Source organism: Stomoxys calcitrans, chromosome 1 (assembly GCF_963082655.1).
Source record: "Stomoxys calcitrans chromosome 1, idStoCalc2.1, whole genome shotgun sequence".
In the NCBI taxonomy this organism is placed as follows: Eukaryota; Metazoa; Arthropoda; class Insecta; order Diptera; family Muscidae; genus Stomoxys; species Stomoxys calcitrans.
In genome coordinates this window covers 32400639-32428479 of record NC_081552.1, presented here as the reverse complement: position 1 = coordinate 32428479, position 27841 = coordinate 32400639, and the positions used below count along the sequence as shown (strand labels likewise).

Here is a 27841-nt window from a genome sequence, read left to right as displayed (position 1 = left end):
TCCTTTTTTTTTGATTTTTTAATTTTTTGAAATAACAAATAAAAGGCAATTTAATGAATGTAAGTAACTACCATTAATCTTACGAGAGATTTTTATATCACACCATCAAGATAGTGGATATATTAATTTTGTCATTCCGCTGCCAATATATCGAAATTCCGTCGCTAAAAAATCTTATATTTACCTATTTAAAGGTCAAAGTGCGTTTGTTTGGTCTGTATGGACTCGCAAAAGGTTGAACCGGTTTTCTTGAAGTCTTCAAAGAATATGTAGATTGGTCTGGAAGGAATAATACGGTCCACATCGGATCATGTTTAGATATAGCTCTCATATAGACCGATTTGCCGATTTAGGTTCTTAAGCCGATAAAAGCCGCATATATTACCCGATTTCGCTGAATTTATAAACAGATAATATGGTTCAGATCGGACTATTAAAGGGTGATTTTTTAAGAGCTATAGGAAAGTTAAAGAATAAAGGGGTGATTTTTTAAGAGCTATAAGAAAGTTAAAAGATATAAACATAAAATTAAGAAAAATGCAAGAAATCTTTATTTGAATCGATAGTACGTTCCATATAATTTAATGTTTGAAGATAATTTCATGCAAATGTTGACCGTAACCGCGCCTCAAATGGTCCATCCGCTTAGTCCAATTTTGGTAAACTCTCCAATATTTCGGCCGGTATCTCACGAATAAATGCTTAAATGTTTTCTTTCAATGCTTCAATTGAAGCGGACTTGTCTGTATGGACATGAGCTTTAACATATCCCCACAACAAATAGTCTAAAGGCGTTAAATCGCACGATCTAGGCGGCCAATTGACCGGTCCCGAACGTGAAATAAAATAAAATGCACGACCATTCCTTTCTGATTTCAGGAAACACTAACAACCATAGAGTATTTCATGAAGTGATCTCTTCGTTTAATAATACAACATTGTATGAGACATTTGAGAACTGAGTAAAACAGATAACAAGACACTAAGACAATGAGATAAGTGAAAGCAAAAAGTGAAATTGATTCAGATTTCAGTGAGTGCACGTTATACAATGCATGTGTAGAGTACATTTTGCTTCAGACAAAGTATTTTTCTTGTCGTCGGCTTTTGTAGTACGAAATTCGTACGAAGGCAACGTTGACCTCCCCTTACCCCTCCCCCTTACCCTTATTTTCAGAAACGCCAGATCTCAGAGATGGGTGGTGCGATTTAAGCGAAATTTTGAGTGCTCTCCGCTACCTTTGTTAATAGGATTAGGGAGGAGGTATTAGATGTGACGATATGTTCCGAAAATCTCATCGATGAGGTTCAGGATTGGAGGGTCTCCATAGAACACTCTTTCTCTGACCGTCGCTACTTTAGGTTTAGAATAGCACGGCCAGCGCCGAATCCGATAAGATCACGGAATAAGTTGAAGACCAAGTGGACAAAATTCGGAAGGCTACTCAGAAGAAGACTTGGGCAAGATAATTTAGATTGTCCAAGCATAGAAGAGATTGACGAGAACGTCAATAGGATTACGACTGCGCTGGTGGGATCCTTCGAATATATTGAGTTGCCCAAAAAGTAATTGCGGATTTTTCATATAGTCGGGGTTGACAAATTTTTTCACAGCTTGTGACTCTGTAATTGCATTCTTTCTTCTGTCAGTTATCAGCTGTTACTTTTAGCTTGCTTTAGAAAAAAATCCGCAATTACTTTTTGGGCAACCCAATAGTTGTCCACTTCGGGAAAAAAAATCAGCCCAAGAAAAACCCAGGAAGACCGGGGAGATTCGCAATATTGGGAAAAAGGTCCGCAGACTTTTTAACAGAGCACGTCGTAAAAAAGCGGAAGTTTATGGGATGTGTATTTCACACGGCTCAAGGAATGCAATAAGATTACCTGTTTATGCCAAAATACCATAAACGAATCCTCATACCTAAATCCCTAAAACTTCGTTCAAAAAAAATCCCCAAATACAATTAATATATCTAAGACGTTGCCACAAGTTTATGCTACAACGGCTGTAGCAACAACTTAACGAATAATTTTGACAATCGTACTAAGACGACTTCCGATAGAATTTCGTTAGCATACCTTCTTGTTCACTTGCAACCGTTGTACTGGTAAGACTACGAAAATAAATCCCCTTAAATCAATCCAATCCTAATTCGTTTCAATTTTCCTATTTCTTGTCTTCCATATTGCACTGGAGCAACCAAGTCTCATCTACTCTAACCATTTGAGTTTTTGAATTGTTTTCGGCTCATGTGATGTCTCATTTCTCCTCCAAGTAGACTTCAGCTGTTCCATCTCATCATTTGGTCCTTTCGAACCGGATAGCTACGTATATTTGGAGACATTTGCTCTTGGGAGACACTCACTGGGATTTCCTACTCCAATCCAAATCTCTACACTACTCATCATCTCAACAGGTTAGTTTACATTTCTTATTGTACTCCCATTCAGTTGCGAATATAGTGCGAAAGTGATCTTTAACAAGTGTTTTTACGGCAAAATTATTTTGCGTTAATTTGGTGAAAAAGCGCGCCAAAAATACTACAAGTTCCAATAAATCGAATACCAGCCAAAACACATATATTCCTGTCCATATATGATGATCCAACGACAGTTCCGTTTGGTCCAGCTATAACTATAAGCTCGAGTGGAAATAACCAAGGAAATATAAATTAATTTGCTGCCCAACGCATAATTAAACTCCAACATTAAAGAGGGAATACCCATTAAAAGGCATATAGAAACAAGTGGATAGTGGTGTCCAAGATCTACAGTGAGTTTTTTCATATTTTTTTTTTTGGTTAATATAATTCCCTTTGAAAAAAACCACGTGTGATACAACAGTCAAAGAGTTCCCTTCAAATTCGCCATAAGGGGATAGTATTAGCACCGTCCGTCCGTCCATTAAATGCGGTTTCTTTTGTTTCTTTACTATACATGTGTTATCCACCAAGAGTGCGGGGATCGATGTTAAAACATCCCAGCACAATAGATTGCTGTTGTAATGCTTCCCACTCGTATATTATTATGCTATGAGAATCGACCTTCTCTTTGAGTGTAATCGAAGGTACATATCTTCTACCTTTTACTTACATGTTCTCTTGAGTGATCATAGCAGTGGGAGTGTTGGAACAGGTTCCTAGTTACAAGTGTGTAAGCGGCTCTTTTATGTCTCCCCATTTTTGTCGACATAACCTCGCCCCCCACTCACTTCGGTTGCTCTACTGATTTTTTGTATGCGGTATTCTGATAGAGTTGCCGAAATATCTTATTGACACCTATTAATTTATTATCCTGAGGAACGTTGGAAGATATTTTTTATGCGAGGCTGTGAGATCTTCTTTGGGTTCATTGTAAAAAAAAAAAAAAAAACTCCGTGACATGCACTTGCGTTGGTCTTAGAGGATTTTTATTAGATTGACATCAAAACTGTTCTTTACTGGGGAAATGCCCTGAGACACAGATTGAATGGTTAGAGACCCCGTAGTACAATCTGCTATTTTCGTTCTAGTATATAAACTCGAAGTTGTCCATTTCCCATCGAATTTGCACAATCCGTGAACGATTTAAGAAGAAAAGTTATTTGGCATCCCTGCCTTCTTTTGCATGCGGGTGGTCTCACTCAATTTATCTCGTCTCATTTAATTTGTTGACGCCCCCACCTTATGGAGCTAACTCTCTGTTTGCCGCAGCCGTGTACCTTGCCGAGAGAGAGAAAGAGTTTGGTGTTCTATTTAGTCCCATTTTGTTTCCCTGGTTCTCTGAATAGGGAAGAAAAGAAAAGATAGGTCAACGACCTCGTCAGCTGTTTGCTTGCTTTCACCTCAATTGGAATTTTATGAATTTAGCACGTAATCCCAGCGAACCCTGTGAAAGTATAGAGACGGAATATACGATTTCAGCGCTATATACCTGAAAGTTTTCGATAGCTGAATCCTTTGAGTTATTTTTTAAATATAATATCATATATTTCTTTAAATTTTATTTATTTTTTATATTTTTTGTTTTTTTTTTATCTACATTTTTTATTGATTGCTATTGCTAAAAGTGAGTTCGTTCCGAAGCATTTTATTATGTCATATATTTTATTAAAATTCGATACATTTCAAGAGACTGAAATTTCTAAAATATTTTTCCATTTGTATTTGTTGTTTAAATAACTATTTTTCTTCACTCGGTTGAAATTATTTTCTCAGTTTTTCAATATATTCTGAATTGAATCTTCTCAGCTTTCTAACTGTTTAACTTAAATTTTTCGTGCTATAAACCCAAATTTCCATTAAATATTTATCTAGTTTAAAATCGAATATTTATTTTTGCTGTATGCTTCTTTTATCGTTAAATTATCTAATCTTTTGAGTATATAGTGTGTCCAGTGTTGCTAATATTGGCAGGACAGCAGCTTCTAGAAGTACTTTGAGGAATTTGCTAAATTTATTGCCTTGTGCCAGTATTCGCTAAAGATTTAAATTTCCATAATTGATTCTGTCCGATAATTACACTTTCCAAATTTGCATACGCAGTTCGGGTTCAATATGTCATTGGACAAATTTATCCGGTTGGCTGATAACCTTGTCGTCTTCGAGGCGAGCTTGAATGACAAGGACTTCCCTATGACATCTGTTCATTCGCTAGAGGTTCACAAGGAAGAGTTGACCTCAATTTGGGAGAGGCTCAGGTATTCATATGAGCAATGTCTGTCTGATATGGCTAGTGAGGAACAGGAAGACGATGAGGGTAAGACGGATGATTTGGAATTGGGTACCGTGCGACACAAATATACCAGTGCCTATGTCACTTACTGTCGTTGTAATACACGACTCCGTGAGCTTATCGAAGAGCTCTCTGCCCCAATTCAGGCTCCTAGATCGGAGACGACGTCAGGTTTTGGTTTCAAGCTGCCGCCATGTGAAATTCCCATTTTCGATGGTAATTACTCATCGTGGCCCACTTTCCGGGATATATTCGAGGCAGTTTGTATTAGAAATCCAAGGTTGAGTTCAGTGGAGAGACTTTTTCACTTGAGCCAGAAGACGAGGGGTGAAGCGAACGACATTGTGGGTAAAGTGCCTCTGACGAATGAGAATTTCAAGGTGGCATGGGCAAACCTCTGTTCGCGATACGAGAACAGGAGGGTCCTAATAAATATTCAGTTGAAGAGACTTTTCGGACTTACTGTCATTACGGATGAAACGGCAGTGGCACTCAAGGCTTTGCAGAGGGATATTAATTCTTGCATCGAATTGTTGAGACTCTACGAGGTAGAGGTGGAGGAGTGGGATGCAATATTCATTTTCATATGTTCCAATTGCTTACCTAACTCGACACTTACATTGTGGGAGCAGACCTTATGTGATAAGACCATAATTCCGAAGTGGTCAAAATTGGATAAGTTTCTGACGGACCGACATAGGACACTTGAATCCGTGTCTGAGATAAGGCGACAATCTGATTCGGTTGCTTCTACTTCTAGGCAGAATCAGAGAGGGCCTTCAAGGCCCACTGGGGTGCGAAATGGTGGTAATGTCTGTGCATTTCAAACTAAGGTCGGTACTGGCAAATGTCATCTTTGCCCCAAAGAGTCCCACGTCATTCGCAAATGTCCGAAGTTCTTGCAGATGTCTCAGAGTCAGAGATACGATGCGATAAAGAAAAATAATTTATGCATAAATTGTTTTTCGAAGGTCCATACCCTTAGAAATTGCACTAGCAAATTCTCCTGCTACAAGTGCAATAAGAAGCACAACACACTCCTCCATAAGGAGGGTTTGCCTTCGAATTCATCCACACATAGTTCAACCCCACCTCCAAGTCCTAGTAACTCATCCCAGCCAGGCACTTCGAATTCAATACAGTCCACTGAATCTTCTTCAGGTAATATCATCCAGTCATGTTTTTCATCGAATTCTAGGGGTGTTTTATTGGGCACGGCCCTGGTTACTGTATGCCATGGGGGTCTGGAGTTCGCCGCGAGGGCTTTGGTCGATTCGGGTTCTGAGGGCACTCTCATATCCGAGAGACTTTTTAATGTTATGGGACTTCCGTTCAGGCGCACAAGTGCCCAGATTTCTGGCTTGAATAACTCCATTTCAGCGTCTGTGCGAAAAGAATGTACGTTTACTCTACGTTCTACTTTAAACGGTGAGTTCGAGCTATCGGCGTCGGCTTTGGTAGTGCCCCACCTAGCGGGTGGTCTACCATCAAGGACTTTGGATCCGGGACTACTTTCTTCCCTTCCTGATATTCCTCTTGCAGACCCATATTTCTTCCGGAGTTCTAAGGTGGACTTGTTATTGGGTGGAGATCTGCTTCCTTCGATAATGCTATCAGGAATTCGGAGTCCGGTTTGTGGCTCCTTGATGGCACAGGAGACAGTGTTTGGCTGGATTCTCACAGGTCCGGTACCTGTCCAGTCAACGGGCTCCTTTTCCACTATTGTTTCGTATTTCTGTGAAATCTCTTTAGATAAAGAGATTTCACGTTTTTGGGAGGTGGAGGAACTTCCCCGGAGGAGATTCTTGTCTCCCTCGGATCAATTTTGTGAGGATCTATTCCTTCGTACCACCACACGTTCTGACGATGGTCGATACGTGGTTTCTCTTCCCTTTAAGGAGGAATTTCCGAGTAAGGTCCACATTGGGGAATCCAGAAATGGTTCCATGGCACAATTTTATAAGAATGAAGCCCGGCTTCTTCGAACTCCCGAGTTCAAGGCGGAATATGACGATGTCCTTGAAGAATATGTTCGCCTTGATCATATGAGGATGGTTCCCCCTCCCTGTTCTAGGGATTCCACAAGGTTTTATTATCTTCCCCACCATGCGGTTATAAAACCAGAAAGTACGACTACGAAGGTGAGAGTCGTATTTAATGCTTCATCCTCCACTTCCAATGGGACGAGTCTTAATGACGTTCTATATCCGGGGCCGGTTCTACAGAAGGATCTTACTATCCTGATTTTGAAATGGAGATTTTTTCAATTTGTATTCAATGGCGACATCTTGAAGATGTATCGCCAGATTCTTGTGAATCCATCGCACGCTTCATTTCAACGTATTCTTTTCCGGAGAAGTCCAGATCTACCTATCCAGGATTATGAGCTTAGGACAGTTACATTCGGTGTTAACTGTGCCCCTTATTTGGCAATCCGAACGCTTCTGCAATTAGCAGAAGACGTTCAATCCATTTATCCTCTCGCAAGCGATATACTTCGCAATTCAATGTACGTGGATGATGCTTTGGTAGGAGCACATTCGGTTTCAGATGCTATTGGCGCACGGCTTCAGCTTGTTCAGGCTTTGAAATCAGCAGGTTTTCAGATGCGAAAGTGGACCTCGAATTCCAGAGACATTTTATCCGACATTCCTTCCGAGGATCTACTACGCGATGATTTCCTTCAGTTTGATGATCGGAGCACCGCCAAGACGTTGGGCATTCGCTGGAATGCGATGTCTGACTGTTTTTACTTTTCCATACAGCCATTTCCGGCTACAAATGCCTTTTCTAAACGCGAGGTTCTATCCCAAATCTCCAAACTTTTCGACCCAGCAGGATGGCTTTCGCCATGCATTATTATTGCAAAAATAATTATGCAACAAATCTGGATGGAAAAGACTGACTGGGACGAAATTATTTCTCCATCGACTCTGTCCCAATGGAGGTTGTTTCTGGACAATTATCTGTTAATCAACCAGATAAGAGTTCCTCGGTGGTTCCAATATATTCCGAATTCTAAGATCCAATTCCATGGGTTCTGCGATGCCTCTGAAAAGGCATATGCAGCTGTTCTTTACGTTCGTATTGAGGTGAACGATTCCATTGCCACCAATCTGGTGTTATCCAAGACCAGAGTTGCGCCAATCAAAACCCTTTCTATCCCACGCTTAGAATTGTGTGGTGCAGCATTACTCGCCGATATGATTGACGGCATTATACCCCAGTTGAATGTCGATTCGTATTCTATATACTGTTGGACGGACTCCACAATCGTGCTTTCGTGGCTGTCCAAACCTCCATGCTATTGGGCGACGTTTGTGGCCAATCGGGTATCCAAAATCGTCGAGGTTATTAGTCCTTCCAATTGGAGTCATGTGACCTCCGAATGTAACCCAGCCGATTTGGCAAGCAGGGGTGTATATCCTAGGGATCTGCTTGAAAGCCGATTATGGTGGAAGGGGCCGCAGTGGCTGATGGAATCATGCGATTCATGGCCCGTGACGGGCCATGTGCCCTCAGAGATTATTGAGATCGAGAGGAAATCTCTGAAGGTTAATTTTACCTATTTTAACCACTTTGAGGATATTCTAGACAGATTTTCTTCTTTCTCTAGAGCCTTACGAGTCGTGTCATACATATACCGTTTTTATTTTAGGACACACTCGAAGTACCGCTCAGATTTTCGTGCTGATTCCAGAGTTTTATCAAATTCCGAGGTAACAATGACTCGGGACCGATTGATTGCCATGAGTCAGAAGGCATTCTATCCAAGGGAATACTTGTCCTTGTCATTAAAAAATCCCATTTTGAAATCAAGTTCGCTTTTGAATTTAAATCCATTTTGCGATTCTGAAGGTGTTTTACGGATTTGTGGTCGGCTTACTTCTTCTCCATTCTTAACGTATAATGAAAGACATCCGGTTATACTGCCATATAATTGTCAATTCTCCCGTCTATTGGTTCGTTTTGTCCACGAAATTTCCCTCCATGGCGGCAATCAACTGGTTCTAAGGTTGATCCGTATGCAGTATTGGATTCCAAAAGTTAAGAACTTGATAAAGACGGTTATAAACAAATGTAAGCCTTGTATCCTCTATAGGCGTAGATGTCAGACCCAACTCATGTCAGCTCTCCCTCCAGAGAGAGCTGAAATTTCACGTCCATTTGTTCACACAGGCCTGGACTTTGCCGGACCATTCGACATTAAATATTATGGAGGAAGAGGTTGCCGCATGACCAAGGGTTATGTATGTGTGTTTGTCTGCTTTTCCACCAAGGCAATACACCTTGAAGCCACTTCAGACCTCTCCACATCTGCCTTTCTAGCTGCCTTCAGTCGTTTCATTGCTCGTAGGGGATGTCCCTTACACATTCATTCTGATAACGGCACAACGTTTGTTGGCGCCTCGAGATCCTTGGCTAAGGAATTTATCCGATCTTCCCAAGAAGCAATCCTATCGGGCTATGCCCACCAGAATATATCCTGGCATTTTATTCCACCTGGGGCCCCCCATATGGGAGGCCTTTGGGAAGCTGGAGTAAAAAGTTTTAAACTTCACTTCCGGAAAGTTGCTGGAAACGTAAAATACACTTTCGAGGAATTCCAAACGCTTTTGTCCAAAATAGAATCTTGCCTCAATTCTCGTCCACTGTCGCCTATGTCCCAAAGTCCATCCGACTTTGACGCTCTTACGCCAGGACACTTTCTTATAGGTTCGCCCATTTTGGCACCTATAGATCCGAATGTTCGTGAAGCTCCTATGTCTTTGCTAAATCGTTGGCAGAGACTCCAATCAATTCATCAGCACTTTTGTGCCCGATGGAAAGATGAGTATTTAAAAGAGCTTCATAAACGCCACAAGTGGCAACGGCCGACAGAGAATTTAGAAGAAAACATGTTGGTAGTCGTAAGAGACGAAAACACACCGCCAAACACTTGGCGTCTAGGCAGGATTTCGAAGATATATTTTGGTAGCGATCGTAGAGTCCGCGTTGCCGATGTAGTCACTGAAAAGGGCGTTATTACAAGACCGATTACAAAATTGGTTATCCTTCCATCGGAAAGCACTTAAGATCACTTTACGCTCTTCCTACTCCGATTTCAAGGATTCAACTTACCAGAAATTATATCTACACATACCTTATAGTTCATTATGCGCAATAACGGAAAGAAAAATAAACAAGATAAGTTCAAAGGAAATCGACAGTTTATGTGCAGAATCTGCCGCCATCCACATGCTCTAAGAAAATGCCGACGTTTCCTTGGCCTTAATATAACGCAAAGAAGAGACATCGTGAAGAAATATGGTTATTGTGAAAATTGTTTGGCTCACAGCCACTCAGATGGGGCCTGCTTCACGAAGACCGGTTGCAGGATTTGCCATAAAAACCACCACACTCTTCTTCATGCTCATCCTAGAATTCAGGCCAGAAAACCTTTGCCAGATACGCCTACTACAAAGCCGTCCACATCTAAGATGGCTTGCGACACGCAGGCAAAAGGCACCTCGCAATCCTCCACATCTACCAATGAGACATCTTTGACAACCATACTCAAACAAGATGCTATTACGCTGCTACCAACCATCATTGCCAAGGTCGATACGAAAAACGGAAGAAGCATTGTGAGATGTTTATTGGATTCTGGTGCAAGAACAAGCTGTATCTCTTCAAAAACTGTAGATAAGCTTAATTTGATGACACTAGCACTAGATGAAGAAACCATTTGTCCAATAACGTTGTTATCCATTCACGACGAAAATGTGAGCATCAAAACAGTCCTCAAAATGACCAATAGAGTGACCATATCCACCCCAAGTAACTCCATATCCAAATCCATAAGACAGAAATTCCATAACTTCATATTGGCTGATGTTGAATTCTTCAAACCAGCTCCAATAGACATCATATTCGGTGTCGACATATACGCCAAAATATTAAGCGAAGGAATTCTTTGTCGGTCGGGACTCCCAACGGCACAGAATACCATCTTTGGGTGGTCTATCTATGGTCTTTGCTCCAAATAATTTCCTATGAATTTCTATCCGATACGCCAATTTATCCAAATATTACACATTTTTCGCACTATCATTGGAAGTACAAATAAGAACATGTAAACTACCAACTGAAAATTTATCTATATATACATATATATATATATATATATATATATATATATATATATATTCATATTTATATTACCTAGTCTCATAAGCACTTTAATGAAATATCCTTGAATTGAATATGAATTTTTGAATTTAAAGCATAACTGAATTTTTTTACAAATAGAAAATTATAATATGATAGGAAGCATCTGAAGTACGATTGTAGCCTCATTTTTTATTGCAGCCGTACTGCAAGGCGGGCGGCATGTTTATGCCAAAATACCATAAACGAATCCTCATACCTAAATCCCTAAAACTTCGTTCAAAAAAAATCCCCAAATACAATTAATATATCTAAGACGTTGCCACAAGTTTATGCTACAACGGCTGTAGCAACAACTTAACGAATAATTTTGACAATCGTACTAAGACGACTTCCGATAGAATTTCGTTAGCATACCTTCTTGTTCACTTGCAACCGTTGTACTGGTAAGACTACGAAAATAAATCCCCTTAAATCAATCCAATCCTAATTCGTTTCAATTTTCCTATTTCTTGTCTTCCATATTGCACTGGAGCAACCAAGTCTCATCTACTCTAACCATTTGAGTTTTTGAATTGTTTTCGGCTCATGTGATGTCTCATTTCTCCTCCAAGTAGACTTCAGCTGTTCCATCTCATCAAAACGTGCCTCCTGGAAGCTTTTTTGCGAACAGGTCGATGGCGATAATGACGCCGCCAAGATAAAAAATTTTCTCTCAAAACCCATGTCCAAACTGAAACTTAAGTAGACGGTATGGGAGTGAGAGCAGAGACAACAGAGGACAAATAGAAAAATCGTTCGATGCAAAAACGTACACATTGGCGGTATGCATTGACATCGAGGGGCTTTTACAATGTGCGGAGCGACACACTGATCCAATCCTTAGACCAGTACCGGGTGGACCCGGTCCTTAGAGACTGGATAAACCATATGCTAAGGAACAGGTGGATAAATTGTGTGTGCAATGACATAAATATAAGAGAGAAAGTGGCACAGGGGGGCATTTTATCGCCACTCCTATGGGTGACCACCATAAATGACCTATTACGGATGCTGACTGAGGAGGGATTTGAACCCGTCTGCTACGCAGACGATGTTATAATAAGACTTCTAAGAGGTAAGGATCCAAACGAGCTATGCAAAAGGGCCGAAAGGGCCTTGCATATGGCATATGACTGGGTTAGACCTAGAGGTCTCAATGTTAACCCAGAGAAGACTGAAATATGCCTGTTCACGATGTGGGCCAATTTAACGCACCACGTTTCTTCAATAAGACCATTTTGATATCTGACAAGATCAAATACTTAGGTGTGATCTTGGACAGGAAACTGAATTTTAAGTGACACATTCAGGAGCGTACTGAAAAGGCTCACAGATGTTGGGCACTATGTATACGGGCCGTAGGCTCGAAATGGGGCCTGAATCGTAGGATAGTCTACTGACTCTACAGGGCGTGATTAGACTAATATTTACTTACGCCTCAATAGTTTGGTGGACTGCTATGGAGAAAAAGTGCAACATAAGGACTTGTTGTCTTGGCATAGGCGAAGCGATGAGGACCACGCCCACTCTGGCACTGGAGACTATTCTAGATATCCGACCCATTGACATACTGATTAAGTGTGAAGCAGCCACTACGGCTATGAGACTTAAGGCGATGGGAGAATGGATTGAGGATGGGAGTAGCTCATACCATCGCGGTATAATCGAGGCGACGATAGGGAACCTGGAAGGAAGTGGAGAGGTTTCCGATCGTATACCTGAGATGAACCTTGAAGTCGAGTGCGACGCACTGCTGCCATCGGCATAGTCTTGGATTGACGGAACCCTAGTATTGCCATCTGGAAGATCATGTTACACGGATGGATCAAAGCTAGAGGACAGAGTGAGCCTGGGGGTTTACATTGAAAACCCAGGGACTGACATCTATTTTAGACTGCCTGACCATAATACGGTCCTGCAGGCGGAGATCCGGGCGGTCACGGAATGCGTGAAGTGGTGTGGTGCTAACGCGAGAACGTCGAGTCTGAACATCTTTACCGACAGTAAAATTGCCATAAGGGCAATAACAACCAGGACGGTAAGGTCACGAACAGTCTTGCAGTGTAAGAAGGAGATTAACGCCTTCTCTGAGGATGGGAAAATCCGCATCGTTTGGGTGCTGGGCCATAACGGAGTAAGGGGAAATGAAAGGACAGACGATTTGGCGGTGAATGCCAGAGGGCTGCCGTCGGGTTGACGCAGTCCGAGCTAAGGGAGTGGGCGACGAATGCGCATGCAACATTGTGGAACAGCGAAACGGTCGGTAGGAAGGCGAAAATCCTATGGGGGGACCAAAATCGTAAGAAGACGAGGCTATTACTGAAAGGAAGCAAGAAAGAGGTCAGTAAAGCTATTGGTATTATTACGGGACACATAGGACTACGAGCTCACTTATGTAAAATCGGTGCGGCAAGTGATAGCATGTGTAGGGCATGCGGGGAAGATGATGAGACGTTGGAGCATTTCCTTTGTCATTGCCCGGCTTTTGCGTCCAACAGATACCGGTGCTTAGGTGGAGACACAATATCAGACATGAACCAACTAAGGGGAGTGGCATTGAAAACAATTAAGGATTTTGTAAGAAGCACGGAATTCCTAACTTAAAATTTTCTTTTTCTTTTTTAGACTATTCTAATATGAGGCTTTAATAAGAACTATTTTAGAGTAAAACACGAATCTGATATATATTTTCAGAGCCAAGTCACTGAACGGCCGCCGCCCGAAACCGGTCATGTTTGCCGACTATGGAAATATGGGGCTCAAATGAAAGTATACCACGAATCTGATATCAACATTCGGGACCAACTCCCAAGGGGGCGTCCCACCCCCATAACAACGCTCAAATAGGACGTATTTGCTCACCATGACAATATTGGGTCTTAAAGGGAGTGGATCTCGATACGATAGTTTTTAAGGCCCATACCCTAAACCGGACATATTTGCTGACTTTTGCAATAAGGGGTTTAAATGAAAGATATTTGAAATAAGAAAACGAATTTGATATCCAACTTTGAGGCCAATGGCAATATGAGGTTCAAATAAATGATATTTGAGAGTAGAGCACGATGCTGATATATTTTCAGGGCTAAGTGTTTGGACGACCACCCCACTCCCCAAAACACCCCTAAATCGGGAATATTTACCCACCACGTCAATGTGGGGGCCTACCCCTTCCCTAAAACAACCCACAAACAACAATTATTTACTGACCATCGCAATATGGCGCTCAAATGAAGGTATTTGGAAGTAGAATACGAATCTGGGCAAATGTGGGACCATGTATTTGGGGAACCGCCCCTTTCCCAAAACTCTCCCCAAAGAGTAAAAATTTTGGGTCCAAATTTTGGTTCCATAAACTCCCCTTAAACCAATGGTAATATGGGGTTTAAATCAATGGTATTTGAGAGAAGAGCACGATGCTGATATTTCTTTCTGTGTCAAGAGTCTAAGCGACCACCTAACCCCCGAAAACACCCCTAAATCGGACATCATGGCAATATCGAGCTGAAATAAAAACTTTTAATAATGAAGTATATCTAACACCCAAACGTTAATGACCCTAAACCCTGCTAGCAAATTTTTAGACCAGTAAAGATCATATGGGATTCAGATAAAGGTATTTGTATTGTTATGCTTTTGCGATATACATATATTATTTTCGTAGCATGGTATTCCACTAAAAGCTCTTTAATTGTCGAAATATTCAAAGGATAATTTTGTTCCATATAAAGTAAAAGAAGGCGCGGCAGAGCGGCCCAGTTCAGCTAGTGCTATATATATTCTTTATCATCTCGACGTACTGACTCGAACTAGTCATGTCCGTCCGTCTGTCGAAATCACGATAGTGGTCTAACGCGTAAAGCTAGCCGCTTGAAATTGTGTCCAGATACTTAATATAAATGTAGGTCATTTGGGATTGGAAATGGGCCATATCGGTTGAGATTTAGATATAGCTCCCATATGAACCGATCTCCCGATTTGACTTTTTTAGCTACTGGAACACAAAAATGTTTTCCGATTTGCCTGAAATTTTGCATTTGGTGTTCCGTTATGACTTCCAACAACTGGGCCGTATAAGGTCCAAATCGGTCTATAACCTGATGTAGCTCCCATATAGACCGATCTTTCGATTTGACTTCTTGAGCCCTTACAAGCCGCAATTTTGTCTGATTTGACCGAAATTTTGCATTTAGTGTTCTGTTATGACTTCCAACAACTGTGCCGTATACAGTCCGAATCTGTGTATAACCTGATGTAGGTCCCATACGAACCGACCTCCTCCCGATTTGACTTCTTGAGGTCTTACAAGCCGCAAAATTTTGTCAGATTTGCCTGAAATATATATATATGAAAGCTTGTACGAACCGAACAAGGACTAGCCACTGTGTTGGAAGTCAAAACAGAACACTACATCCTAAATTTCAGCCAAATCTGACAAAATTTTGCGGCTTGTAAGACCTCAAGAAGTCAAATCGGGAGGAGGGATATATATATACATATATATATATATAGAGGTCCATTGAAATATATATATTGGGTTGCCCAAAAATTAATTGCGGATTTTTCATATAGTCGGCGTTGACAAATATTTCCACAGCCTGTAACTCTGTAATTGCATTCTTTCTTCTGTCAGTTATCAGCTGTAACTTGCAATTGCGGCTTAAATAAAAGGAATTCAACAGTAGAGAAAGGTGCTGATATTTTTTCAGAGCTAAGTGCGTGGGTGGCCGCCCCAACCTACATACACCTCAAACTGGACATATTTGTGGATTATGGCAAAAAGGGGCTCAATTCTGATATCTGTTTTATGGCCAATTTTTTCAGGGACGGCTCATCTCATGAACTCCCTCTGAGTTACACATATATACCGACTATAGCAATATGTAGCTCAAATGTGGTTTTTGGGAGTAGGGTATGAATCTGACATCCACTTTCGGGGTTTGGCTACTCCAACATACCAACAAAACCAAGAAGTAGATCTAACATCCAAACTTTAATGGGCGGATCCTCCCCTTACCCTATTCTCAAAAACCCCAGATCTCGATGATGGGTGGGGTGATTTAGTTTGTTTATAATAACCCAAAAACAGAAATTGGGTATACTTATTTAAGGTGGGATTTCTAGGGCGGCCGCCCCACCCCCAAAGCCCGAAAAATGGAAATTTCTACCAATAATGACAATATTAGGCTCAAATGAAAGATAATTGAGACTAGAGCACGAATCTAATACATGGGGTCCACATCATCCCCATACCGGACATATTTACAGACCATAGCAATATAAGGCCCAAATGAAAGAAATTTGGGAGTAGAGCTTCAATAGGATATTCACATATCCAAAGGCACCCCCTTTTCTTGACCGTGCGAGTATAGGGCTCAGATAAAATAAGAAAGTAAAAGAAGAAGCAGCGGGGTGGCCCTGTCCAGCTAGTTTATACTATTAAATAACAATTTCATTCGTACAATTACAAATATGTTCAACGTATCCCTTGTTTGGCAATCACTTGCCGTCATACAAAAAAAAATCGAATTTCCATGTCAAAAATTATTGAAGCAATTTACACCTTGTTTGAAAAGTTTTTTATAAGTCAATACCATATTTGATCTGTCAAATTTAGGTCTATATTTTTTCTGTGTGGTGGTCAAAAATCAATATTTTGAAGTGTTGTTAATGGAATACGAAGTTGGTATTCCCGTATGTTAAGATAGAGGATGTGAAACATCGATCAGTTTTAAATTTTAAGATGACGCGTAAATATATTGTACCTCAACCTTATACTCCCTTTCAAATGTTAGTTTTTATACGTGCTTCCCAATCGATTAATTGCTGTTATAAAAATTTCATTAATTTGTAAGAGTACAAAAGTGTAATCTGTTTTTTTTTTAGTTTCCTTAATTAAAAACTTGTTTGCTTATTTTCAGACTTTGAAGCTTATTTTTGTACAACAAATTTTTTACTTACTTCCCTTTCAAGTGTCTTCTGATAGTTCTTCAAAGTTGAGTGAAGTGTACATTGTTCGAATATAGAGTGCATCTACTGTATCTTGCTGGCAGTCCAGCAGTTGAGTTCATAAGCATTTATGAATATATCCAAAAAGTAAATACTCTGCTCTCTAGTTTTGGTTCAGCGAGAACCTCCGAAACTCGATATTGAATACAAAACCATACTTGTTGTATATGTATGAAGGTGACTCTACTATTGTGCTGAACGATAAAGCAGAGAAGACGTGGTCACCCACTTTTAGTTTGAATTCGGCATTGCTTCTCAACGCACAAGAGTACGCGATCCCTGCGGTGATAGCCATATTCCAAGTGTTCATAGTTCTAAATGTGTAGTCTCCCTTTTTTATTGGCAGTAACAGCAATAAATAGAATCAATTAAACAGGCGTTGACATAGTGCCACCGGTATTAGTAGTAGTCTTGCTGTTATTGATTTCCTAATAATGTAAAAAATATACAATAAACAAAATTAAAGTTCTTAGAACAGTACCGGTACGCTTAGGTACACATCCATATCAAATTTGTTGTGGAGCAATAAAAAGCAAACAATAACACATTTTTGTGTTGCCCCAAGTGTTGAGTGGACTTCAGTAAAGCTGTCGAAATAATTGCATTAAAATTTTAAATTACTTGGCTGGTTAAAGTTGACTTCGAATTCTTCATAAGTATACTCTTGTTTACCTAAAACAATTGCAAACATTGAGCATTAGTTTTTTTTTTGATAATTTGTTTATGCTTGGATCATTTGGTAAGTTAGTGAAGAAATTACAAAAACAACGTCCAAATTGCAGTAAGTGTATAAGAATATATTATATCTGTATCTCTATTTGAACATATCTAGACTGATCAATATTAACAAGTAAGAGCGTGCTAAGTTCGGCCGGGCCGAATCTTATATACCCTCCACCATTGATCGCATTTGTCGAGTTCTATGCGCGGTATCTCTTTTTAGACAAACATAGAATATAGAATTAAAACTGTTTTGCTATTGGAGCTATATCAAGTTATAGTCCGATTCGGACCATAAATGAATGCTGATTGACATTGTATTGAGTTGCCCAAAAAGTAATTGCGGGTTTTTTAAAAGAAAGTAAATGCATTTTTAATAAAACTTAGAATGAACTTTAATCAAATATACTTTTTTTACACTTTTTTTCTAAAGCAAGCTAAAAGTAACAGCTGATAACTGACAGAAGAAAGAATGCAATTACAAAGTCACAAGCTGTGAAAAAATTTGTCAACGCCGACTATATGAAAAATCCGCAATTACTTTTTGGGCGACCCAATAGAAGTCATTGTGTAATATTTCAGTTCATTCGGATAAGAATTACGCCTTGTAGGGATTCAAGAAGCAAAATCGGGAGATAGGTTTATATGGGAGCTGTATCAAGCTATTGATCGATTCAGACCATATTAGACACGTATGTTGAAGGTCATGAGAGAAGCCCTTGTCCAAAATTTCAGCCAAATCGGATGGGAATTGCGCCCTCTAGAGGTTCAAGAAGTCAAGATCCCAGATCGGTTTATATGGCAGCTATATCAGGTTCTATATCGATTTACGCCATACTAAGCACAGTTATTGGAAGTAACATAACAAAACACCTCATGCAAAATTTCAGCCAAATCGGATGAGAATTGCGCGCTCAATTGGCTCAAGAAGTCGAAATCCAAGATCGGTTTATATGACAGCTATACCAGATTATGAATCGATTTAAATCATACTTAGCACAGTTGTTGAAAGTAATACCAAAACACTGCGTGCAAAATTTCAGTTAAATCGGACGAGAATTGCGCCCTCTAGAGGCTCAAGAAGTCAAGACCCCACATCGGTTATACGGCAGCTATATCAAAATATGAACCGATTTAAACCATACTTAGCGTAGTTGTTGGAAGTGATACCAAAACACTACGTGCAAAATTTCAATAAAATCGGATAAGAATTGCGCCCTCTAGGGGCTCAAGAAGTCAAGATCCAAGACCGGTTTATATGACAGCTATACCAGATTATGAACCGATTCGAACCATACTTGAATCAGTTGTTGGATATCATAACAAAACACATCGCGCAAAATTTCATCCCAATCGGATAAGAATTGCGCACTCTAGCGGTTCAAGAAGTCAAGACCCAAGATCGGTTTATATGGCAGCTATATTAGGTTATGGACCGATTTGAACCACACTTGGCACAATTGTTGGATATCATAACAAAACACGTTGTGCAAAATTTCATTCCAATCGGATGAGAATTGCGCCCTCTAGAGGTTCAAGAAGTCAAAACCCAAGATCGGTTTATATGGCAGCTATATCAAAACATGGACCGATATGGCCCATTTACAATACCAACCGACCAACACCAATAAGAAGTATTTGTGCAAAATTTCAAGCGGCTAGCTCTACTCCTTCGGAAGTTAGCGTGCTTTCGACAGACAGACGGACGGACGGACATGGCTAGATCGACATAAAACTTCGCGACGATCAAGAATATATATACTTTATGGGGTCTCAAACGAATATTTCGAGTAGTTACAAACAGAATGACAAAATTAGTATACCCCCCATCCTATGGTGGAGGGTATAAAAACCAAGTAAAAGCGTGCTATGTTCGGCCGGGCCTAATATTGGGAACCCGCCACCATGAATACTGCTAAAAATTTATACAAAATAAATTTAGTTGAAGGGCATTATTTCATTCTATATACCAAACTTCTGTCAAACCAGCAACAATTAAAGCTTCTACGAACTGAACAAGGATAATCGAGAGACCGGTTTACATGGGAGCTATACCAGGTTATAGACCGATTTGGGCCGTACTTGGCACAGTTGTTGGAAGTCATAACAAAACACTATGTGCAAAATTTTAACTAAATTGGGAGAAAATCGCGGCTTCCTGGGGCTAAAGATGTCAATCGCGAGATCGGTTTATATGGGAGCTATATCAGTTTATAAACCGATTTGGACCGTACTAGACACAGTTGTTGGAAGCCATAGCAGAACACTACATGTGCAATTTCAGCTAAATCGAACAAGAATTGCGGCTTCCAGGGGCTTAAGAAGTAAAATCGGGAGATCGGTTTATATGGGATTTGCAATCCCCAACGACCTACATCAATATTAGGTATCTGTGCAAAATTTCAAGTGGCTAGCTATACGCGTTCGACCGCTATCGTGATTACGACAGATAAATGGGCTTAGCACCCCCCAGAAAAATTTTGTCCACCCTCCACCAATTTTTAAAACCATGTTGAAATGGAATTTTTATGCTCTTCAAAGGATTTTAGCCCACCAAGCAAATTGACTGGTGTTGCTAAGGGGCTCGAATGACCCAACTGCTTGATAGCAGCATTCCCCGTTCCGATGATATAACGGCGCAGTGGCAATCCATTGCCCTCTCCATGGAAAATACCGCGAAATCCGTACTTGTGTACCAGAAGCCTCCTCCAAGAAACTCATGGTACGACCAAGAGTGTCGAAGTGCTACTGAAGCCAAGAATGCGGCATAAGTGCAGCCCTTCAATCAGTAATAAAAATGAAGGAGAGATATCGGAAGAAAAGGAGAGAGAAGAAATGTCTATTCTGCAGAAAGAAAAATAAACGGAAAGACGTGAGTGTTAGCGTATTGAGATGTACAGAAGTCAGAATGAAGTCAAAGATTTAAACATCAATCCGATATCTTTGGTACAGGCGCATCCTCCTGCAGAGGCAAAGAAGAAAATATGTAACTAATAGGCTATCTCTATTAGTTACATATTTTCGGAGGATGTAGAAAGAAACCTTTTCCCAGTTGCTGGAATGCGATGATTGTTACCATGAGTATACCACAGAACAAATCCCTGATGATGGTATATAATGTGTACCATCTACTCAGAATGAGGTCCACGTAGCAGTAACCCAACGGATAAACAATAAGGCAGCAGGAGCCGATGAATTGCCGGCTGAACTGCCTAAGACCGGAGGCGACACGCTTATAAGGTGTATGCATCAGCTCGTCCGCGCGATCTGGCTAGAAGAATGCATACCCAATAAATGCATCCTCAGCTTACTATGTCCGCTACACAAGAAATGAGACAAGATGGAATGTGCCAACTGCAGAGAAGTAAGTCTCCTACTCATCGCATGCAAGATACTCTCGAGCGTACTGTGTGAAAGATAAAAACCTAATGAGTCTATGAGATGATTGGGCCCTATCAATGCGAGTTTGGACCTGGTAAATCCACCATAGACCAGATATTTACACTGCGCTAAATCCTGAAAAAGGACGAGAAAGACAGCTCAACTCTTACCATCTCTTCACTAGTTACAAAGCCACTTTCGACAGCTCTATACGTTCAAAGTTATTTCGAGCCATGTCTGAGTTTGGTATCCCTGTAAAATAAATGAGACTGTGCAGGATGACACTTGCTGGCATACGTTCCTCAGTAAGAACAGAAAAGAATCTCTTCGAACTATTCAATACAATCGGTATTGGTCCGATTCGCACCATAATTGAATTAAATATGGGAGACCATAGTGGAAGTAATTGTGTAAAATTTCAGCCAAATCGGAAAAAGCTGTTGTACAAAATTTGAGCAAAATCGAATAATAAGTGCGCCCTCTAGAAGCTCAAGAGGTCCAGAATCTAGTTCGGTTTATATGGCAGCTATATCAGGTTAGAGACCGATTTGAACCATATTTGGCACAGTTGTTTGAAGTCATAACAAAACACGTCATGCACTTTTAGAAAAATCGAATAAGAATTGCGCCGTCTAGTGGCTCAAGAAGTCAAGATTCAGGATTGGTTTATATGGCAGCTATATCAGGTTGTTAGGGACCCGGGGTGTGGGCCCTTAGGATGACTTCTAACAACCAAATTCGTATTCTAATCTTTGATACCTTTCATTCGATACCGATATTGTCCCAATCGGTACACATATCCGTTCGGTTGGGTTTTGGGTTGGATCGTCCCGCCAGGTTATTTGAACCCCAATTTTTTTTTTCCAATTTCGTGTTTTTGGGGATACCATACAAAATTTCGCTTGAATCGGTACACTCATCTCCGAAATCTAGCGTTTTTTGAAAATTGGAGTGTGGGGGAGGGGAGGGCATAATGGCATGACCGGTAAATAAATTCTGTTTGAGGGTGGGACTTTTTCTCGAAAATGAGTATCAATTTCCCGAAAATCAATCAATTTAAACATCAAATAGCTGTGGTGGGGCAGTTCCTCAAACACATGGCTCTTCAATTGGATATCTTATTGGTTTTTTTCCTCTCAGGCGCCTTTCGTTTGAGCTCTATTTTGTTGTAATATTTGTAGATACCCATTGGGCGGGTTTTGGGCGGCCCCCAAGGCACCCGACCCCAATAATCGAAACCATGTTTTGCTTTGACTGTGAGAGTGCAAAAAAATATTTTGAAGGAATCGCATTACCAATCTCCAAGATCTGGTGGTTTTAAAAATTAGGGTAATGAGAAGTGCTTTTTAGGGAAGGGATGGCACTCAGACATTTCGAATCAAATATGGATATCAAATTCGTGCTGCACTCCCAAATTAATTTAATGTGAGCCCCATATTGCCATGGTCAGTAAAAATGAAATGTTCGGAGAGTGTTTTTTTTTTTGGGCTGGGCGGTCATCGGCACTTTGCCCTGAAAAACGATATCAAAATCGTTCTTTACTCCCAAACACCGTCGATTTGAGCTCCATGTTGTCATAATCGAAATTGAAGTTCAGGTTAGGGGGTGCGTAAGGGCGCTTGGCTCCAAAATTGGCTATCAAATTCAAAATTATATATCTGTTTAGAGGGCTTTTTGGGTTGGCGAAGCTTGCTGGGTACTTGGACCCAAATTTTAATGCTATATTCGAATTCTATTTTCCAATACCTTTCATTTGATACCCATATTGTCCCGATCGGTCCACTTTTGATTTTGGGTGGTGCTTTTGGGTAACGGGGGAAGGTCCGCCCCCTTCCGAAATCAACAAATTATAAAGCCTTTTTCTTCTTACTGACTATGTTTGCAATCTTCTCCCGAATATCTTTCATTTGAGTCCCATATTGTCATGATCGTCCAAAAAACCTATTTTAGGGGGTTTTGGGGTTGGGGCGGACCCCCAGTTACTTGAACACATTTTAATGTGAAATTCGTACTCTACTCCTGAACACCTTTCATTTGAGTCCCATATTGTTCCGATCGGTCCACTTTTATGTCTGGGTAGTACTTATGGGGTAAGGGGGAGGGTCCGTCCCCTTCCGATATCAAAAAATTATATAGCCTATGTGTCCTTCCAGACCAACAGATTGTGTATCTGTGAAACTTTCAAGATAATCAAGATAATCGGTTCAGCCGTTTTTGAGCCTATACGGAACAAACAAACAAACAAACACAAATTCAATTTTATATATAAGATACCGTATTTATTCGGCCAAATATAGGTCCATATTTTTTCTGTGCACTCCTATTTCCGAGGCATGGGTACTTGTGAAAGCAGACTAGGCAGTGCTTGGTGTGTTTGAGAGAAAATTTATTTGTAAAATTTATGGACTAGTTTGCATTGATGGAGAGTATTGACGTTCAGCCAAAAAGTCTTTTGAAGGCGAGCATTTTGGTAGACACAAGTGGCGAAAGACGTCTCGAAATTTAGTGTGAGAGATTTTACATATTTATATTATTCGCATGGTATCTAATTGTTTTCGAAAGTTATTCAGCCTAATTTTGTTTATTTATCAACTGAAATGATAGGTGCTATAAAACAACCAATTTTAATTGCAACATTTTATCTTTGAAGTGTCTAATCAATTTTCATAAGTATTGTAATATTAGTTAAATGATAAGGGGCCTAAATTTCACACTAAACATATTAAAAACGTGTGTCGTTGAGCGAAACATCTGCCAGGTCTTGGTAGACATTTGGGTGTTGGCGCTCTTGTTATTATTTCTAAAACTAATCACTTTCATAAACTCAAGTATGAAATGACCCAAGTATGAAATGAGTAGAAGTTAAGTGTAATTCAATAATTTGTGGTATGTCTACCATTGGTAGGCATTTATAACCTTTATTGCAACAGTGTGGTGCCTTGTACCTTTACTCATTATTATTCGAATTTGCCATCTCTAAAACCCACCACTAAAGAACGAGCGTATACTAAATATATGTAGTCATTGCGTTTGTAACACCTCGAAATATCCATTTGGGACTCTATAAATATATATATATATATATATATATATATATATATATATATATATATATATATATATATATATATATATATATATATATATATATATATATATATATATATATATATATATATATATATATATATATATATATATATATATATATATATATATATATATATATATATATATATATATATATATATATATATATATATATGTGTGTATATATATCGTTTTTGGATCGTTTCGAAATTCTGAGTCGTATATATACAGTCTACTCTACAGTCTTTAACAATAGAGATAATGAGCTGAAATTTTACATAGACCCGTATTCTTGAATGGACCAAATCGGACTATGTTTGGATATAACTGCCGTATAGACCGGTCTGGTTCGATCCGATTTCGATGAAATTTGGCACAGTGAGTTACACTCCGCCATCCAACCCGAATATGGTGTATACCGGATCATATTTAGATATAGATGTCATGTGGACCGATTTGGCGATTTAGGGTCTAAAGCCCATAACAAGCGCATCGAGTTTGAAAAATTTGGGGGGTACAAGGAAATCGAAAAAGTTTTGGGGGGTGGGGCGCAAAGCAAATTGGTTTGGGAAGCCCTGTTCTAAAGACTCTTCTTTCTCGACGTCTTCACAGCTTTTCCAAAAGTCGTTAGTTGTAGCCATAAGCCTGACACAATGACTGAGACGTCTGTTCTAGCCAGCGACAGCAGAGCGGTAGACCTTTTCAAGTCTACATTAGGCCACATAATTATGGAGTGCTCACAACGACAAACTTTCTTGAGACATAATTTTCTCTCAAATTTCAAAAATTTTAATTTCTTAGAGACGAAATTAGAAAAAGCTATTATTTACACACAACTTTAATAATTTTTTTTTTCTAAATGAGAACGGGCCTTTAAACAAATTTTTTTTAACGACAACATTTTTATGATTTTTTTTTAAAGACAACAAAATAATAAAGTTTTATCTATAAACAAAATTTTAATATATTTTTTTCTGAACACAGAATTAAAATTATTTTATCTATGGACAGAATTTCAATGAAAATATTTCTAAACAAGTAAGAGCATGTTAAGTTCGGCTGGACAAAATCTTATTAACCCTCCACCATAGATCGCATTTGTTGAGTTCTTTTCCCGATATCTCTTTTTAGGCAAACAAAGGATTAAAGAAAATAAATGCATAAATCATATTGAAGCTATATCAAGTTATGGTCCGATTCGAGCCATAATTGAATTTAATGTTGGAGACTATAGTAGAAGTTATTGTGTAAAATTTCAACTAATTAGAGTAAGAAATTGCGCCCTTTAGGGGCTCAAGAAGTAAAATAGAGAGATCGTTTTATATGGGAACTGTATCAGGCTATACATCGACTCACATCAAGAAGTCATGACCCCAGATAGGCTGTATCAGGTTATGGACCGATTTCAACCATACGTAGCACTGTTGTTGGAAGTCATAATAAAACACCTCATGCAAAATTTTAGCCAAATCGGATAAGAATTGTGCCCAATCGATCTACGCTAGTAAGAAGTATTTGTGCAAAATTTCAAGCGGCTAGCTTTACTCCTTCGAAAGTTGGCGTGTTTTCGACAGACAGACAAACGCACGAACCGACGGACAGGCGGACGGACATGGCTAAATCGATTAAAATGTCATGACGACCAAGAATATATATACTTTATTTAGACGCATATTTCGAGGAGTTACAAACAGAATGACGAAATAAGTATACCCCCATCCTATGGTGGAGGGAATAAAAATCTAAATTGTAACGAAATTTTTCCTAGAGACAAAATTTCAGTGAAAAATGTATTTTTATGCAATGACAGACATTCTGTCTGTGGCAAATTATATTTCTTCCGTACTACACATGATTTTGTTCATCTGTTGGAAGTTGTATTGATGGCTTCGAACGCTAAGAAAGTCTGAAAAGTCTGTTAACCAAAAACGAAACGCGTCCCGTAGTGGTTGGTGTGTTTTGCTATCTTTGGCTTTCATTTTGCATTTGCATCTCCGATCATTTAGCTCGTCTCGAAAGAGAAACAAACAAGAATTGTAAAATTTAATGATCTCGCCCTGACAAGCAAAAAACTTGAAAAAATTAAAAATTCGGCAGAGCCCGGCTAGAATTCGAACCTGGGCACACGGAGCAACAGCGAGAGCCGTTGCCGTTGTCTTAGCGTTTGAAGCCATCAATACAACTTCCAACAGATGAACAAAATCATGTGTAGTACGGAAGAAGTGTAATTTGTTACAGATAGAATGTCTGTTATTACACAAAAATACATGCATTGGGAAAACTACACGTAATAAGCAGGGTTGTCGAGCTTGGTTAATGTGGTAATTGTATTATAGATGCGTTTTCGCTATTATACGATTCAAATACAACATACCAACGCACGGCCCTTGAAGCCATTACACCTAATATGGTTAAAAAGTCTTCTAACCAAAGATGAAATGGGTCTCATAGTGCTTGGCGTGTGTTGCTATTTGTGGCTTTCCTTTTCCACTTGCATCTCCGATCATTGAGCTCGTTTTGAAAGAGAAACAAAAAAAAAAAAAAGCAAAAAAATAACTATAGAGATAGAGAGAGCTATATCTGGTAATAGACCGATTCGGACCATACTTGGCATAGTTGTTTGAAGTAAAAAGCGTCTTTCAGGGGCTCAAGGAATCAAATCGGTAGATCGGTTTATATGGGAGCTGTATCTGAATCTGAACCGATATGGCCCATTTGCAATTCCCAACGAATTACATCAATATAAAGTATCTGTGCAAAGTTTCAAGCGGCTAGTTTTACGGGTTCGACCGCTATCGTGATTTCGACAGACGGACGGACATGACTAGTTCGAATCAGAAAAATGCTGATATTAAGTGCAGTTTTTTTTTTTGTTCATAGGCAGGTTAAGTTCGAAGAGTGGCTACAATGGGATATATCTTGAAGTAGCTCCCATATAGACTGATTTCCTGATTTAATGTCTTAGGCCGATGACAGGCTGATACTGATCTTTTTATTTAAGTTCTTCAAATTGGGAACAGTGGGTTGCAAGTTTGGTCTAGATCGGACCATATATCGTTATTGTTTTGTATATTTTTTAATATATGGTGCATTTCTTACCGGATCTTGACGAAATGTGGTAATCCGAAGTGGTGGGTATCCAAAGTACGGCGCGGCTAAACTTAATGCGCAATTACAGTTCATAATTCGAAGAAAAACGAGACATCATTAGAATATGTAACAGAGTTTTCCACTAAATGTAAATAAACAATATAACATTAGTTAATTAAAAACAAATTGGTATGTACTATCTAAAAGTTATTAGTAAATACAAATGTTTTGTTAATTTAATTGATAGATGTTGATTATGTACATTATAAGATGATTTGCGTCTTTTTTAATGGTGCCAAAGGCTGATCAAAGCATGCTGGAGCTCCAGCATCCAAATGGTTTTTTACACCCTACACCACTACTGTGGTACAGGGTATTATAACTTGATGCATTTGTTTGTAACACCCAGAAGGAAGAATACCGATCGACTTAGAATCACTTACTGATTCGAATTAGCTATGTTCGCTGTCCATGTTAATTTGTGTGCAAACTATAGGTCGCAGTTTTCATCCGATCGTCTTCAAATTTGGTACAGGCATGTCTTTCGGCCTAAAGACGAAGTTTATTGAAATTGAAAAAATTCGGTTCAGATTCAGATATAGCGCCCATGTATATGTTCTGCCGATTTGCAGTAATACGGCGGCAG

At 39.5% G+C, this 27841-nt stretch overlaps 3 protein-coding genes across 7 annotated transcripts in view; all 3 read left to right on the top strand.

The window, feature by feature from the left end:
- LOC106091061 (sodium-independent sulfate anion transporter) overlaps positions 1-27841 on the top strand; it is a 59228-nt gene that overhangs the window by 7287 nt on the left and 24100 nt on the right. Inside the window, exon 2 of one of the 5 annotated variants that reach the window (XM_013257467.2) lies at positions 17617-17653. The exons of 2 other annotated variants lie outside the window; for them this stretch is intronic. The gene's annotated coding sequence lies outside the window, so the exon portion shown is untranslated. Of the gene's footprint in view, positions 1-17148; positions 17696-27841 lie in introns of those variants that run through there. 2 more of the 5 variants (XM_059361053.1, XM_013257469.2) reach the window with 2 other exon arrangements.
- LOC131994304 (uncharacterized) lies at positions 1975-10814 on the top strand. Its single transcript, XM_059361054.1, has 3 exons — positions 1975-2108; positions 2280-2417; positions 9864-10814. The coding sequence occupies exon 3, from the start codon at positions 9870-9872 to the stop codon at positions 10740-10742; it is 873 nt and encodes a 290-aa protein (XP_059217037.1). The 5' UTR covers positions 1975-2108; positions 2280-2417; positions 9864-9869; the 3' UTR covers positions 10743-10814.
- LOC131995712 (uncharacterized) lies at positions 4707-9788 on the top strand. The gene has a single exon (XM_059364650.1). The coding sequence runs from the start codon at positions 4707-4709 to the stop codon at positions 9786-9788; it is 5082 nt and encodes a 1693-aa protein (XP_059220633.1).

Coding starts and splice junctions, on each gene's coding strand:
- LOC131995712 (XM_059364650.1), top strand. CDS start 4,707: ATGGCTAGTGAGGAACAGGAAGACGATGAGGGTAAGACGGATGATTTG.
- LOC131994304 (XM_059361054.1), top strand. CDS start 9,870: ATGCGCAATAACGGAAAGAAAAATAAACAAGATAAGTTCAAAGGAAAT.